Source organism: Pavona decussata, unplaced genomic scaffold, assembly GCF_977016875.1.
Source record: "Pavona decussata unplaced genomic scaffold, jaPavDecu1.1 SCAFFOLD_262, whole genome shotgun sequence".
Lineage (NCBI taxonomy): Eukaryota > Metazoa > Cnidaria > Anthozoa > Scleractinia > Agariciidae > Pavona > Pavona decussata.
Window position 1 is genome coordinate 991,541 of NW_028145665.1, and position 16,279 is coordinate 1,007,819.

A 16,279-nucleotide genomic window follows, 5' to 3' on the forward strand; every position below is an offset into this window, starting at 1 on the left:
TAATCAGAGGGTCTTAGGTTCAACTTCTGTTGGGAGAACACATATTTTTTTTTCCGAATATACCTGCATCACTAACTCAAAAATACCTCTACCAGACTTAAAACATAACGTCATATCTTTCGATAAGTAGGGACATATTTTTTATAGAAATACAGTATTGCAGTAAAGGCAAACGCACACTGATAAAATAAATCGGTACAACAGGACCATGCTAATGACTAGAGAAGATATGGTAATTCTACATACAGTACGTAAACTAGTTGCCTAAACTAAAATAGACTCTTTTTTTATAAGAACGTCTAATTTTGGGGCTGAGGTTGAACGTTCTTATTATTTTTGTCAATTTGAGCCTGAAAAGTTCTTAAGATGTTTTTAGTTATCTGTTATAGGAGTCTTATAGTATTTCAATAAATCTACTGATGCGGACGTGACCAACACACCTATTATTTGACACAGACTGAATTTTTACCTGTATTATTTTATCGGTATTTCTATTGTTCATTTTAAAAACATTTGGTCACAATAAAAATGTTCTTAACTGACTCTCAGCCTGGGTAATGTTCTTAGTATGTTTTTCAATTTTAGTCAATCTCAGCCTCAACGTTCTTAAAAAAGGTTTTTATAAAAATGAAAGAGTGTAAAATGACTCTTTTCTATGATCTCAGAAATTCTTCTTGGGCTTCGGCGTTTTGATTGCGGTTTCGGAGGTTCATGCACACTTTCTACGCTATCATCGTCCATTTCTTGTCCAGTATCTGTTAATGTAGACTGGCTGACCTCCGCCAGTACATGTATGTCCTTGTCAGTTAGAGGCTTAGCATCAAAAGAACTGAAATCATAATCTAAATAAGGATCGATTTCGATAAAACATTTTAGAAGGAAAATTAACGATAAGGTCGTATTACGTTTTCATTGTTAATTTTCCTCATAATCTAAGTCTTCAAATATTCGAGTCATTCAGGGTCAGTTTCGCCCAAGGGAGCCAAGAATTGGTTCGAGTTTGTGGTTGTTTCGAGTTGTCGATAGAGCGTTCAAGAAACCAGGGGTAAAAATACAGGGTCTGAGTGAAACAAATTAAAGAAAAACGACTTCTGGTTCGAGATATCGTGATTTCCGAGAAATCGAGGGTTCAAGAAATCGCGATTGCATTGTATTAGAGAGGTTAAGAATGATGTTAACGGCGAACGGCAAACGTGAGATATGACCACATGACAATGTTTATCCTATATTTGCCGCTTGCTGTTTTCAGTTTCTCTGTCAAATCGAGTAGTTTTGCGTTTGCATCAAAGGCCAGAACTAGTTTACACTATTCTCATCTTTGTACTCTTTATTTCAAGAAAACATAAACGCGAATCTCTGAGTCAAGTTTGCCGTAAACGCGATTCTTAATCTCTCTATTATTTATTTGACTTTTGTGTTGTGTTGGTTTGTTTTGTTTTACTTTTTTCTTTTCAGTCAATCTTTGACTGTTTTGTTTCAGATTACTCACGTGTGTGCGTGGTAAGGTGGCTACGCTGCTGTTTAGGGACCGGTCAAAAAGTATAGGGTGGGGCGGGCCGAAGCATTTGAAAATGTGGTGGATAAAAAACACATGGCCCAAATTAAGATTGAATGTTACATGATCCAAAGCTTATTTCAGCTTATTTCTTACAGTACTATTAGCAAAATTGTCATTAGCTTCAGAGAGCAAATAAAAGTACTACTACTTCTTCTTCTCCTTCTTCTTCTTCTATCCTTATACATTATGTGGGGATACATAATAATATTTTAACTACTTCGCTTTGATATTCTCGTTCGGTGCCCTTCTTACTTCAATAGCTTATCTTCTGTGAGTCCACACTCGCTGTTACTCTGAACTGCCAGTGAGTGAGCCTAACCGGGTTAGTTCGTTAGTGAAAATTACCTTAATTTAAGTTACCATGTGAGATTATAGGCAGATGTCCGTCTGTTTAAAACATTATTTTTGATGATAAACGAATTAATCAGAAAAAAATAATATTTTGTTTCAAAACAGCAATAGGTCTCTCAGTTGCCAATAGGTGATGTCAGCGATATTTTTAGTAGAGATGAAAGTTCTGCTAATTTATGCGTAGTCTAAACTTTGAACCCAAGAAAAACTGGCATACATCCAATCACAACTCAGCGCAATAGCCAAGCAAAATAACTGTGAGGAATTCACTTTACTTTAACGTTGAGAAGTGAATGGTATAAAAATTCGAACACATTGCAAATTCGAGTTTTATCTTAACTTGGATTGTATTGTACACCCGGCATTGGAAGGTCTTTTAAGTGCTAGCTGTGGGGGATGAGGCCTCACTACACTTAACTGTCTGATATCGTAAGTTGGTTTGAAGTGGAAAAATATTCAAGACAGGAAAAGCCTCTCTTGATCTCTTTGAACCAGGAAAATTAGCCTTAGCTAGGTCAAAGTCGACTACTCAAAATTGAATTTATTCATGCATATACCTCAGTGACTGATGGTAGATTCGGGAATACACCAGTTTATCACATTGACTCTTGATACAAGTCGCGTGCTTTTCCTTGTGCGTATGAGGATCGGTGCAGGCGTGTTATATCCACGCGACAACTTTTGGATCTCATTGGTTTGTGGACTAACTGCAATAAGCGTGTTGAGTTTCACGGTTATTCATGCCGACTACAAATATAATCTTATCGTTTCAAATCTCAAGAATCCCATAAAAGGAAACCATTGAAAACAACACTGAGACAAAGGTAAGCATATTTTCGTATTTCTAGCTTTTAGAGTGTATTTGTTCCTTTCCCCTATATACAGCTGTTGTATTTTGTCCCATTGTGATAATGTATGCAACCGAACAGGTTAATGTATGCACGTACGGCTTAAATTACCTGTCGAAGGGGGGTAAGTGCTGACGTATGACGTTTAAATAATGATTGTCACTGGACTAGTTCCCAGGGCTTTTCCCAAATCTTCAAGCTAGGAAAAAGCCCTGGGAACGAGGTTGAGTAGTTATGACAAACGTCTAACTCACCTCAAACTGTTTTATCGTTCTAGTGAATCCCTTGTCAGATTTATTCCCGCTAGCTCTTAAAATTTGCCTTACTCTTACTTTTAATTTTACACAAGAAAATTGCTCCTGTTGGTAAAATATTCAGGCACGAATTAAAATTGGCCCAATCCATGAGGTCCTTTTTCGCGTCCTCGATCCAGTTTCTCTTTCCCTAAGGCTCTTTCTCTTACTTTCTTCCTGAAAATTAGCGATGCGTAACCAGGCACCCATCGCCTACCTGTCGTCCAGACGTATACGTATCCGATAAAACCGGTAATCGAAAACGGAACTTCTCGAAAACAATGGTCGTTAAATTTGGCCTCATGATGTCAAAGTTAACGAAAAGTTCCGTCTTCAGGTTTCCATACCAGAACACGAAAAGGGCGTCATCAAAACTTTCCACTCTGGAAAACGTTTTTGAAAAGTTGCATTTTCGATGACAGTTTTTATCGGGTAAGCAAAGACAGAAGACCGGTAAACTGAGAAAAGGATGGGTTTGCAAACAAAAATAGATACGTGTGGACGGGGCCTTAAACGATAGAGAAAGCTATCATTGGAACAGATGTTACACAAGATAGCTACAGTTGCCTACTGATTTTTTGCTATAAAACCTAAACTTATTAAATGGTTTCAACAGACTGGAGAGGGAGTTGAAAAAAGATAATAGTTATTAAACTTCAGAACTAGTCTTCTACACGGCCAGGGGTGAGAAAAAATTAACAATCCCCAAACTTCAAATGAAGATTACTAGTGTATGATTATGATCTACATGAATGACGTGGCGCTATCCCATCTATGCAAACGACAACAAGGGTAATGCAATTTGCTCTATGTACAAAGGATTATATCGCCAAAATATGCTGACAGACTAAATGATAACATAGGAACATGGGTCATAAAATATTATATATCGTCTGTTGAAGCCATTAGGGTTTCGCTCCGTGTACTGGAGGCCTAAGCTTCCACGCCCCCCCCCCCTCCCAAAAAAGACAAAAAAAACAAAAAGACTCTCGGGTTCTAAGGTTCCATGACTTTACTTGTGGCTCATTGTGGCCTCTATGTAGCCAAAATGAATATTCTTTGTTTGTCTGGGCTCCAAGTAGACAAAGGCTTCACAATGCGGACTCCACGGCAAAAATTTCTTTGCTCCGGACTCTAAAAACCTGGACCTCTGTTTTGGGATTAGAAAGGTCTCGATTTTTTCCTTTTGGGATAAGGTAGGCTCTTCGTCCAATATGCGGGAGATGTCTTTTGAAATACTCTCCGGAAGATGAGGGAGACTGGCACGAGTGAGGTATTAGGAGACAGAAAACATCTTTACCCAGTTCTCCCTTCGGCTTGATTTCTTTCACATCCTTCATGCCCAGTTGCCCCCAACGGACCTTGAATGAAAGGAATTATTGGAGCATAAATTTAGTCATAACATGAAACAATGTATATGACATGATATGACAATATTATTGATGATCATGAATTCATTAGACTATAGGATTATATTCGGCCATGAACTTCACTATGACAGCGAGGCTAAGTGCAAAGCTTTTTATATCAAAATTAGTTTTGTTGGCATGATTAAAACTTTGCACGAAACCTCGCTTCCACAATGAGGTTCAAAGCAACTCGGAAATGGCCCATTAGTGGCCGGAATCTGTGAACAAAATCGGATTGTTTGAAAAGCCTGTTGACGCATTACACCGGCTAAAAAAATCTTTTCATTCACGAACTCATTCACGAGCTAAAAGGAGATTACCATAAAATTTTGAATGCAAGCTCTGGGTTTATCAAGTCGTCCAAAGGAATTTTTACGTTTTTTTTTTTTTGGGTAGGGCTTGATTCTGTGGATGGCGTATCTTTAAGGGGGGGGGGGGGGTTGTATTTCGAAATTGGTTGGGTTAAAGCTTGAAACACCATGCAAGCGAGCATTAAAGTATGTAACCGTAGCTGGCCATGTGTTTGTATTCAAAGTGAGGTTGTGGGAAATAGCATATTTTTTTGGGAGGAGGAGGGGGGAGGTGCAAGGGGCTGTTATTCAGCTAGCATTTTACGCGACTGCCGGCAGTCTAGAGGTTACTATGTTTTAAGTTAAAACGTTAATGCTCTTTTTACAGTACCATATATTTAAAATTTTCTCTCGTGAATCACAAAGTGCCCTGGTAAAACATAACGCCCTCCCTGTCCTCCTTCCGGTTTTACCGGTTTATTCTCAGACAAAAGAAGTATTTAAACTGTTTATTCAAGCGAGGATTGAATAGTTCCAGTAGACTATACTTATGATTTGTGAAATAATTCTTTGTGCAGCCGTCTGCAGAGATAAATTTAGACCGCAACGAATGTTTTCTAAAACCGTTCTTTTAAATAGTTTTCTTGTGCAGTCGCATCCAATACGAATATCTGCCTGACCATCCTTCCAAACCTGTAATCATTACCTGAGCGTTTTGTTTTTACTCCGAACACTTACTTACGTTATGCTTGATCACGCGATAGTTTGTTCTCGATTCGCCGACTGCCACATATACTAACTTGGCCGGAAATTACTTCACATTTTCAAAAATACCACGCAGTTGTTTTGTTGTTAAGTCTTCCTTGATAAAATTCCTCCTCTTAGAGTAAGGAGGTTCATTTTGGTTTCGAGGGCCTGACGTCTGTGCCAGAATTACGGCAAAATTTCAAACGGTTGTTTGCTCGTAGATCTCGTTACCAGGCGATGTATATTTTTACATCGATGTCGGTTCATTGCACACGAAACACGCAATTCGTTATCATCGATTATTTTAAGAGATACATCTATTTATTAAGATTAGCCGTGAACACACGAAAAGCGTCTTCTAATTCGACGTTAATTTTTTTCAAAAATTCTTAAATACTTCAAACACAACAGTTCAGCCAAGTACATAAAATTCGGTTCTTGTTATATTTTTTAAGTTTTCTTCAAAGATACTTTGGCGAAACTATCCATCTTTTCTGGTATTTCAACCTTATTATCTTGACCTCTCTTAACAACCTTCCCTAGGTGGTCATATTTTCTGTCACAGTTGGCTTGGCCTAAATTCAATAACTGTAGACTAAAATATTCAGCTTGGCACGTAGGCGGGACTAAGTGAGTCGATTATTCCACCCATGTTTTTGATGTAGAGGAAAGTTTTTTTTAGGCTTTTTAAAAGGAACCACTTCATTAAAAATTCGCTAATAAACGCCTGTCGAAAGATGGTTCGTAACATAAACAGATCGTCCATCGTGACAACGTGAATTTAACGAGAATATTACGCGCCAAAATACAACGTGTCACGCGGATCACTGCAAATCGCTGGCTTCCTTTCCTTTTGACCAATCATAAGGCACAGACAGATGTAATGAATATTCAAAGAAGGGAAAACATGGTGGTCAATAGGTGATGAGGAAGATTTTGCGAGCCCGTATTATTGCTTTTATTTAGTGGTTTGGAGTTGCTTTACATCCCGAGCTGTCTTGGAGCAAACGAGGTAGTGTGTGACTTTTACAACACCCATACGCTTGTTGTATTTGGACAAGCTCCCGAGACTAACGTAAGCGCTGTTAATAATTTTGTTTGCATGTGGAAATTTCTGGTCGTCGAATGCACTTCCAAACGCTAGAATCGATCAAGTCCCACGCACTTGCTCATTTTATGAAAGCAGATGAAGCGGTTGTGGCTTGAAGAGGCTGTCCGTTATGTCTAGGCCGACTACACCGATACAACACAGGCAGAGATCCCGCTCTGGAACTCGAAGCCCGGCGAATGTAGCTGACAGGGCTGTCTGTAAAATTGCAGGTACGACTCTTACTTATGCATATAAAGCCTAACGTTATTAGTTAACCGTTAAGAAGAACAGGAAACTGTAAAGAGATACTAAAGTACTCTTCCATTTCTCTTTCTTTTGTCGGTTTTGGTTCGTCATGTCAAAAATATAACTAATGTGCACCAAATGACCCCTCGAAGTTTGATAAGCTTATATTTATTGACTGGTTTTGCTCGATAAAAGTTTTCCCAGCTCAATATAATTATCCAGACTTAAACGTGCTAAGCGGTTCTCCGTTGCTGGTCTGGCTTATTAGGTGCCAAATAGGGTAAAAAATGATTTGGCATTTTATAGAGTAATATGTGGGGTAAAGTGTTTATAAAAGTATATATATGAACTTATCTTTCAAGGGTATATTTTCAGTATCAGATTGTTTATTATTGGTCTTTGCAAGAGCAGTGCCACTTCTGTTAATATTGGGCGGCTTGATTCAACGTGCTCCACTCCACAGTCGTAGCTATTTGTGATTTTTAATTTCTTTGTCGGGGCATGTTTGTTTGCTGTTTGAGACAGAATGGCGAAGAGTTACTTGTAGCCAAAAATAGACATGGAAATGCAGTTAGGGTGAGCGAAATCTACGGATTCGAATAAATTTTAAATGAACGATTTCATTGCGTCTGGAAAGACGAACTTTGTGTCGACGAGCTCTGCATTTGCATAAAATTAAGAATTTATTGGACTGTTGGATATTCCGCAACGAAGGTCACATATGTAGGACATTCGTGCCCACACCCCAAAGAACGTTCTCATGTTTCTGCAAGCGTATATTTGACTGATTGACTGCTGGGTTGGCACATTCCCTTGGTCACAGAACGCTCAATCTCTCATCACGCAAAATCGTGCGAGGGACAAAAGCTCGCAAAACAGTTCATACTTCAACTCGATGTTCCCAAGAGGCTGAATTTAAATAACACTTGCATAGGAAATTATCACCGCCTGGGATCGCAAGTTTCCGGAGATCTCGTGTACTTGGTTTCAACCCTAGTTGGCGTGGTATAGTCAGTGTCTGTCCGGTTTTATATCGATCGCTCCGTAACCAAAACAAGGCGATGAATAAGGGAAGAATAATTTGATTTCATGAATGGAAGTGTAGTGATCGTCCATAGTGTTAACTCATTTGTCTTGTGAGTAATCGAATCGTCTCGATCATTGATTCAACAACAACGAAATATGGCGGACACCGAGACGGGAGAGTTTAAAGACGACGAAGACGTTCATGAGCTTATGATCGAATTAAGGCGGAGCGAACCAGGTAATTTGCTTTCTTTTGAAAGACGCTGGTATCGCAAAGAGTAGCCATGTGAATATGTGATGCGTTAAATTGTTAGCACTGCGGTTGAATTATCAAAAGTTTACATACCATAGTTCTAAGCAAATTTAATATAGAAGCTTGTACAACTCGGCTACCAATATCCACTCTAAAAAATGAGAAGTTTTATTTCTCCGAGATCTAATGCCTCCTCGGATCTTGCACGGTCTTGACAAACATCAGATTCATGAGAGGTAGTCTCATGATTTCACGATCGAACCCTCTACGATTGATATTTTTGTTTTCTTTTCTCCCCCAAGAGAACAACCCAAATTGCGGTGATCTAATTGCTCGCCGTTTTAGCAACTAATTAGGGAAAGTTATAATGTAACTTTCTTCCTTGTTGGCTTTCAGATCACAGGGATGCAGTGCAGAAGAAAACTTTTACAAAATGGATCAACAATCATCTGCAGAAAGTAAGCTTGTCAATTTCCATCAGTCTGTTACTAAAGGTTGTCAATTTCAATTGGCTTACTGTTCCTCGTCCTTGAACCCTTTTACTAAAAGTACAAATTTGAACTCAAATTCTTGAATTCTTGTAAAACGAGCAGAGTGTCACAAAAACTCCACCTTAACCATTGGAATTTCCTTAATGTAGCTCTTTTTAAATTAATGCTTATTCTTGGGTTTGATCTGTAAACCATAAGCTTACACTTTGTATAATCTTAAACTTACGTAACAAAGGAAAAAAAAGATAAACATAAATCTCGACCATAATTAAATCCTGGAACATAATGTGCTAAGAATATTTATCCTTTATTTTTGTATTTCTATAATTTATCAGAATTTTATTGTTTGTCACAAAGAGTGATGGCTTATTATGAAACTGTTGCAGTCTTTTAATTACAACTAGTTTAAAGCATGAGAGTTTGCAAAATTTAATACTTCATAGTCCATTTTCTAGCACTGAGTTGTATTATTTAAAGTCCAGCTGTTACATTTCAAAGAATGTGTGTTTATTTGTCTCATATTTTTTTGCAAGGGAGTCAAACTTAGTACCATGTTAGCAGAAATTGTTCACAACCCCTAGAAAAAGATATTGTTGATAGATATTAGAGATCTCTGCTCTCAGGGTAACAAATACTAAGTTAAATAGCTCAGAATAGAGGCTTCCTGGCCTATCCTTTGGAGCTGTTCCTAGAAGATTTTTTGTTCAACAACACAGGAATTGACGGCATCCTTTCCAAATTTTTTGTAATGAAAACAAATACTAAGTTAAACAACTCAGAATAGAGGGTTCCTCGCATATCCTTTGGAGATGTTTCTAGAAGATTTTTTGTTCAACAACACAGGAATTGGCGGCATCCTTTCCAGAATTTTTGTGATGAAAAGGTTTCCTGTCTGATACCTTTTTTCATCACATGGTACAAAAAACAAAAAACAAAAAAATAAAAATAATAATAATTAAACAAATAGTGAACTTACCTTCATCAATTTTGTGTTTTAGTTTGATATTTTTCCTGATTCTTATAAAATTAAGCAAGCTTTGTGATTATCTCGTATGGCTAAAACTACTGATCTCTAGGAATTAACTTTTTAAAAATTATGATGAAAGACGCAAGCTAATTTTAGCATAAATGCAGACCATTGTCAAAATTGAGGTCAAGTCAAGATGTTGAGATATTGGCCAAATTCAGAATCCAGACAACAGGATCAATATCCCATCTTATTTATTGAGCAAGCATGGTCAGTATTGAAGGAAATGATTTAATTTTCATGGAACTTAAGTTGAAACCACGAGTATTTCCACGGCTGGGTGAATCTTTCCTTCTTTGACAAAACAATTTGTCACTAGAAGTCATCAGTAGAACTTTAACATGAATACTATTGTGTTTTGTTACATTATGAAAAATTGGTACTTAAATGAACATACTTTTCTTATGGGTCCAAATAGTTGTGAACTATTAATAATTATTGTATTTTAAATATAGTGTCCTGCTTACACAAAAGGAACCTACTTGGTGTCGCTTTAATGGTTCATTGTGTTAATTTATTAAAGGGAAATTTCTAGAATTAAGAAAACCCTTCACAAATATTTCAAAATTTCCATATAAAATTAAATGTGAAATTGAAAAACGAAAAACAAAAAAACAAAAAACAACAATAAAAAAAACAGTTCACTTTGTGTCAGAAACTAAATGCACTTAAAAGTATGTACAGTGTACACTGTGAATTAACTGTAAAAAATGGCTAATGATTAATTAATGAATAATTGGATTAACAAAGTTTTCAAAATTATTGATTAGAGTAGTAACAGTCAAGCCCTAACAGCCTTTTCCGGGTCCATAATGATCACCTTTTTGTAGCGGCCTTGTTTTCTTGTCCCCTGATTTCCAATCGATTTGCTCAAACAAAAAATGTTTATCAAAACCTCCTGGACAAAGGCAGCTAATGTAGAAAGGTTTAAAACTGTATCTTATGTAAAAAACTGTATGCAGAAACATTTGCATCGCAGTGCAGTGTCAGTGCCGACATTTATGGTATGCCACAATGTGGTCCAAGTTGATTTTAAAATCAAGTTTTACTTTCTTTGAAGGTTAATGTGCGAATTTTGGATCTTTATGAGGAGCTGCGAGATGGGAATAATCTTTTATTACTGTTAGAGCTTCTTTGTAAAACAAACTTGGTAAGTTTTGGTAAAAAAAGTTTGCAATAACAAGTTACTTAAAATCATTAATCAATTGAAATGGTTTAATTAGGATTCTCTTCCCATAAAACCCCTGCTGGGTCATTCATTTCTTTTACAACAGGTCAGCAGGGGTTGTGTACATTCAAACACAGCATTTGAAATTAATACGATGAGGTGTTTATTCATGCAAATATAGGTTATAGTACTCTCATCCTCCATAGTAAAATTCAAATGAAGAGTAAACTAAAGAGTTGCTCCTACAAATTAATTTTCTTGGTTCACGTTGGGGGTGGGGTGGGGTCTAAATTTCTCCTTCTCTATTAATGTTTTAATCCCCAGTATCAACTTGTTTATTCCCCTCTCCATTCTCAATACATTTCTTATGGTGCAAAAGAGGAGAATTTGTATAAACATTGAGGCATGTTTCTTTGATGATCATTTCCTTTAACCTCATGTCCTGCTGTGTGTTTGATTCTAACAGCAGTAGTGATATGTAGTCTGAAATGTCAGCCGTCCCCTCCCCTTAACCTACAGGGGGCGCGGGAAAGAGAGACTCCCATGCCCCCTGTGTTTTAGGGGGAGGAGACGGCTGACATTTCAGACTAGTAGTGATATTGAGGAGAAAATAATAATATTGAATCCTTTTGGGGCTTGCAGGGTTAAATGAGCCAAACTTTTTAAACGAAAGTATAAAGCTAAACTGAGGGTCGTACAGGGGTATTTTCGTGATGCGTGATTAGCTGATTTATTTCCCATGAAACGCGAATGTAATAAATTATTCTTCGTAATCCGTGACCTGAAGGTTTTGCGTGACCCGAGAAGAGCTTGAAAATGAAATTTTCATTTCCGTGATCCGTGATTTGCTATTTTTTCTGTTCGTAAACGGTGCAAGAGACTCCCCCTGTACGACCGTCTAAACTGTAAGTCCCAGATGGACAGGGCTCAAACTAAAATACCCTCCCTTTGAGCTGTAATGATATTTTCAGGCAGAACACCTTACCTCAGGCTGTGTAAGTAAACCTGCCAATTTACAACTGTAATTTCTTCAATAAAAGATAGTACTGTAATTTGATTGTAAATGGAAGAAAGATGCTGATCATCCCAGTTGATTAGTTAGTGCTTTTGTTATTCAATTCAATTCTCTTTTTGTTGCCTTTTAGCCAAGAGAGAGGGGACAGTTGAGATTTCATAGACTCCAGAATGTCCAGACTGCACTTGAATTTCTTCAGTCTCAACAGGTAAGCTGCAAATATGACTTGATCAACCTTCAAATGTCAAGGGGACACTGTAACAGCCAGCTAACTAGTTTTGTTTTCATGTTAGGTTAAACTTGTAAACATCCGAAGTGAAGACATAGTGGATGGCAATCCTAAACTTACCCTTGGATTAATATGGACAATCATCTTGTACTATCAGGTCAGAATATTCATTTGGCTATCTTCTTTTAACCCTATCTAGACCAGGAGGGCGGATTTTATTACAGTTGATGTGATGTCTTACAAGATTTTATCAACTTAATAAATGTAGATGTAGTAGATGTAGATTCTGCCCGCGGCAAATTTGAACCTGATTTATATTTTAATATTTGAGCAAACGCCCTGAAACTTCAGGACTTTTCCAAAATTTATCTGCAGGGAAAAATTTGATGTGGTTGTGGGTGTTGATTGAGTTTGATGTTACCATGGCAAGCCATTTTTGACAGGCAATTTTTTCAGAAAATAGAAACCCTCTTTTTAAAATGAAGAAAAATCACTTTTCTTCCCGCAACGTTTATGTTTTTAGCTCATATTAGTGTTCCTTTACTAGTTTTGATTACTTTCTGTTCAATTTTGGCTGATCCTGAAGTTTTGGGAAAATCCAGAGATCCAAAATGGTGGATCCAAGATGACTGCCATTTGGCAATCATGACCTAATTAGCACGTCATAAGATGATGTTATCGCTTTGCATTGCAGACCTCAATGGTGACATCTTTGGATGTACTATCTGTCCTCCAAACCTCACTGTCACAGCTTAAATTATACTTGCAAAGTTATGGAGGAAATGAATCCTCATTGATTTCTTTTAAAACTGATCAGCATGCCTTTAACAAGTGTCAGTCCTTCCTCCTTCTCATTAAGTTGTCGGCAGAGATTGATATTTGCTGGTTTTGATCCTTTTTCAAGATTTAGAGGTTAATATGTTCTTATGCATGCAAAATGTTATCATGGCTCTTTTCAGCTATCTTGAAAATCTATTTGAATGTTGAGCTTTTATTTTAACCATGCATGTTTTTTATGCAGATTTCGGAGGTGGAGGTTGTTGGAAAAGAGGAGCAAATGACTGCTAAAGATGCACTTCTTCTGTGGGCTAAAAAAGTGACTCAGGGGTATGTCACAGTTACAACTCATTTCCTGTTGTACCAGTTGGGAGAATCAATCCATGCAGATCTAAGGGTGATGGAATCTAAAAGGGGCACTTTTTGAATTATCCTCATAGCTAAGGATACCAGGAAAAAATTTGATGGGAAAAGGAACTTCTCGTCAAAGTTTGTACACCCATAGGGAGAAGAGGAAACGAGAGCCACGCCCTCAAATTGAGATACTACAGCCCATGAGGGGTGCTTTTCAAAATTTCTGATAAGCAACAGGGCTGTCTGCCCCTGGGATGATTTCCTAATGCCAATAACACATTTTAACATAATTGGAGACTTTTTTAGAAAGTGCATTTAAAGGTTAAGTATGGTATGCCAAGTACCAGGACAATCAAAATTTTTGCAATTAATATTGAATTGATGATACAACTTTTATATTTTGCTTCAGTTATCCTTCAGTTGAAGTGGAAAACTTCACAAATTCATGGAAAGATGGGTTGGCTTTTAATGCAATCATTCACAGATACAGGTCAGTTGATTATCACACTTACACATTTTATCTTATTTTACAGGAACATTTCATTTTTTTTTTTTGAAAAAAAAAAAAAATAAATAACAAAAAACTAATAAAAGGAAGTCCTTGTAATTTTTTGTTTGGGTGTGGTCAAGCCATCAAGAGAGATTTTACCTTATCTGATCAGGAATTCCTTAACCTTTGCATCTGATGGTATCAAAATTGAAATTACATATCCTGTGCAGGATTTCAAGAATTATTTGAATTTGGAACTGGGTGTTGGATGAAGTGTTATTTTTTGTGATCTCAAAATGCCTGCACAAGAAGCAAAAATTGCAAGCACAGAAATCTTTATATAATTTTCGAGTTTTTAGATACCATCAATGAAGAGTTAAAGAATGAAAACTATTTTTTTAGTTTAAGTTACTATTGCAGTACTTGGAGATTCAAGTTCTGCTTAAAGCTCTGCTTATTAAACCATGTAGACGTCCGTGACTTCCTCCTAAACACTGCAGACACTTAAAGTGTTGACTGTTGATTTTTTGTCGGTAAAAATTCCTCAGACAATATAGTGTTTTGACCTTTTAAAAGCTAATACCACAAGAAGGATAATTATGTCGAATCCAAATGATTTACAATGACATTTTAATTGCTCTATGGCTATCCATTAGAGCAAGTTTCGTTGACCTTGAAATGATTCTACCAGAACAAAACCCAGACAGCAAACAAACTGCAAAATCAAGCTTTGATTTGTTAAGTGAATTAACAAAAGCAAATGTGTGCACATGACTGTTGGCTGGTTTGACCTATTACCCAAGAGCATTTTAGAAATCAATCTTTGACAATTAACACTCCGTTTTCAGCAAATTGATTGTTCAGTGTAATAATGCTTCAGCAATCTGATTTGTCAAGTGAACAATGTTTGTTACATAATAATGTGTTCTTTAGCGGAATAATGAACAAAACAAGGCCTCGTTTTGATCATTTGTACCAGTGATGGATGAAACAAATAACAAACACTTTAGTGGAAACCATATATTTCAAAATGAAATGAAAATTGCTCCATCATTGAACAAAATGTGGAAACTTAAACTGTGTCAGTAGCATAGTCAGTCAAATAAAGGGAATCTCCACTGTTGCAAGGAATTGATGTTAAGTTGATGGAAACAATGTCCAAATTCCACATTTGTTTGAACACAAGGAAAGAACAAACAAAATAAATATAATATGATAACATAATTTTCTATTTTTGCTTTTAAATTTCCCATTCGCCATTGGCTTTTATGACATCATACAGTTCTTTTTTTTCTTAGGAAGCAGATGTTCTTTGCTGTATTTAATAGTTGGGCAACCATATAACATCATGAAATCCAAATGGTGGTGCATGGGAAAATTAAAAGTGAAATTTAGTGTTAGTTTAAAATCCTGTTTTGTCCGACTCTGAAGTATGATTTCCAAGTTTCGCAATTGATGGAAATTGAGATAAGATGGTATTCTCAATAATTTAATGTTGGCCCTTTGTTTCACAAGTGTAGGTGTACTTTAAAATAAATCAATTCGAAGGATTGTTAACATGAATTTCCTGTAATCACCAATGACAGGCCCGATCTTGTGGACTTTTCCAAGTTAAGCAAATCAAGCCCGGAGCAAAATCTGGAATACTCATTTCATGTTGCGGAGAAAGAACTTGGTGTTCCCAGGCTCCTGGATGTTGAAGGTACTTGTTAACTATTTTAATTATTTTATTAATAATTTTCCTATCAGGCTCTAGTATCATGATGGCTCATGTTTATCAAGGTGGCTGACTTGCACCCACTCCCTGGGATGTGAACGTTTCTTCCCACCATTGATGGTTATCAGAATTTTGAGTGGGGAGACCAAAATATTAGACTTACTTTTCAAGTGCTGCATGTCAGAGCTCCTCCTACATCATGTCATCTTTCTTATGCTAGAACCATATGCTGCCCGTTTTAGGATCGCTGTAGTGTTAGCGGTAGTGTTGTAATCTAGGTAGCATTTAGAAGTATAATTGTAAGTGGTTTTTATACTGCACGTTTAATTTTTCACGGGGGGTGTATCATTAGAATTCCAAAAGATCAACTGCAACACTCTTCTGAAAATACAGTGTAGTGCGATTGTTGCCAATCCTCAACTTTGTTAATGATCAGAAGAATTCCTCACTCAGCTGTCAAATTGTGAATGGCAATCTCAGGCCCTCTACAGATCTCAATACAGCAGGAATAACTATAAAAATAAATTAATAATATAGTTTGGTATGGAATTGTTCATTTTTTATTCTACATTATTTTTAGCTCATTCAAAGTAATGTGAATGCCATTAGTGAAGCTCTGACACATGCATAAAATTTTCTCTTTTATTAGATTTGGCCCACACAGACCATCCCCCAGATGAAAAGTCTATCATGACTTATGTTTCTTCTTTGTATGAAATATTCCCGAAAGAACCTACAGCACAAGAAACATTGCATGATAATGTAAGTAACATTGATGCGATAAAAGACACTTCCCAGGTAGTATATTTAAATAGACTTGATAGAGGAGCTACACATGTAAATGCCTCAGAGGACCATGACTGGGAAATGGACAGGGCGGGGTAGGGACATTTGACAAAG

The 16,279-nt window shown here is 36.8% G+C and overlaps 1 protein-coding gene across 5 annotated transcripts in view; it reads left to right on the plus strand.

The window, feature by feature from the left end:
- Positions 1–6,374: 6,374 nt before the first annotated feature.
- Positions 6,375–16,279, plus strand: part of LOC146456038 (uncharacterized) — a 145,564-nt gene continuing 135,659 nt past the window's right edge. For 2 of the 5 annotated variants that reach the window (XM_085093602.1, XM_085093604.1), the window contains exons 1-10: positions 6,377–6,508; positions 6,641–6,816; positions 8,508–8,569; positions 10,690–10,779; positions 11,943–12,020; positions 12,106–12,198; positions 13,063–13,148; positions 13,582–13,662; positions 15,249–15,364; positions 16,029–16,141. In XM_085093602.1, coding sequence (XP_084949728.1) covers positions 6,717–6,816; positions 8,508–8,569; positions 10,690–10,779; positions 11,943–12,020; positions 12,106–12,198; positions 13,063–13,148; positions 13,582–13,662; positions 15,249–15,364; positions 16,029–16,141 — 819 coding nt within the window. In that variant the 5' untranslated portion in view covers positions 6,377–6,508; positions 6,641–6,716. Of the gene's footprint in view, positions 6,509–6,640; positions 6,817–7,623; positions 8,097–8,507; positions 8,570–10,689; positions 10,780–11,942; positions 12,021–12,105; positions 12,199–13,062; positions 13,149–13,581; positions 13,663–15,248; positions 15,365–16,028; positions 16,142–16,279 lie in introns of those variants that run through there. The other 3 variants (XM_085093600.1, XM_085093603.1, XM_085093599.1) reach the window with 2 other exon arrangements.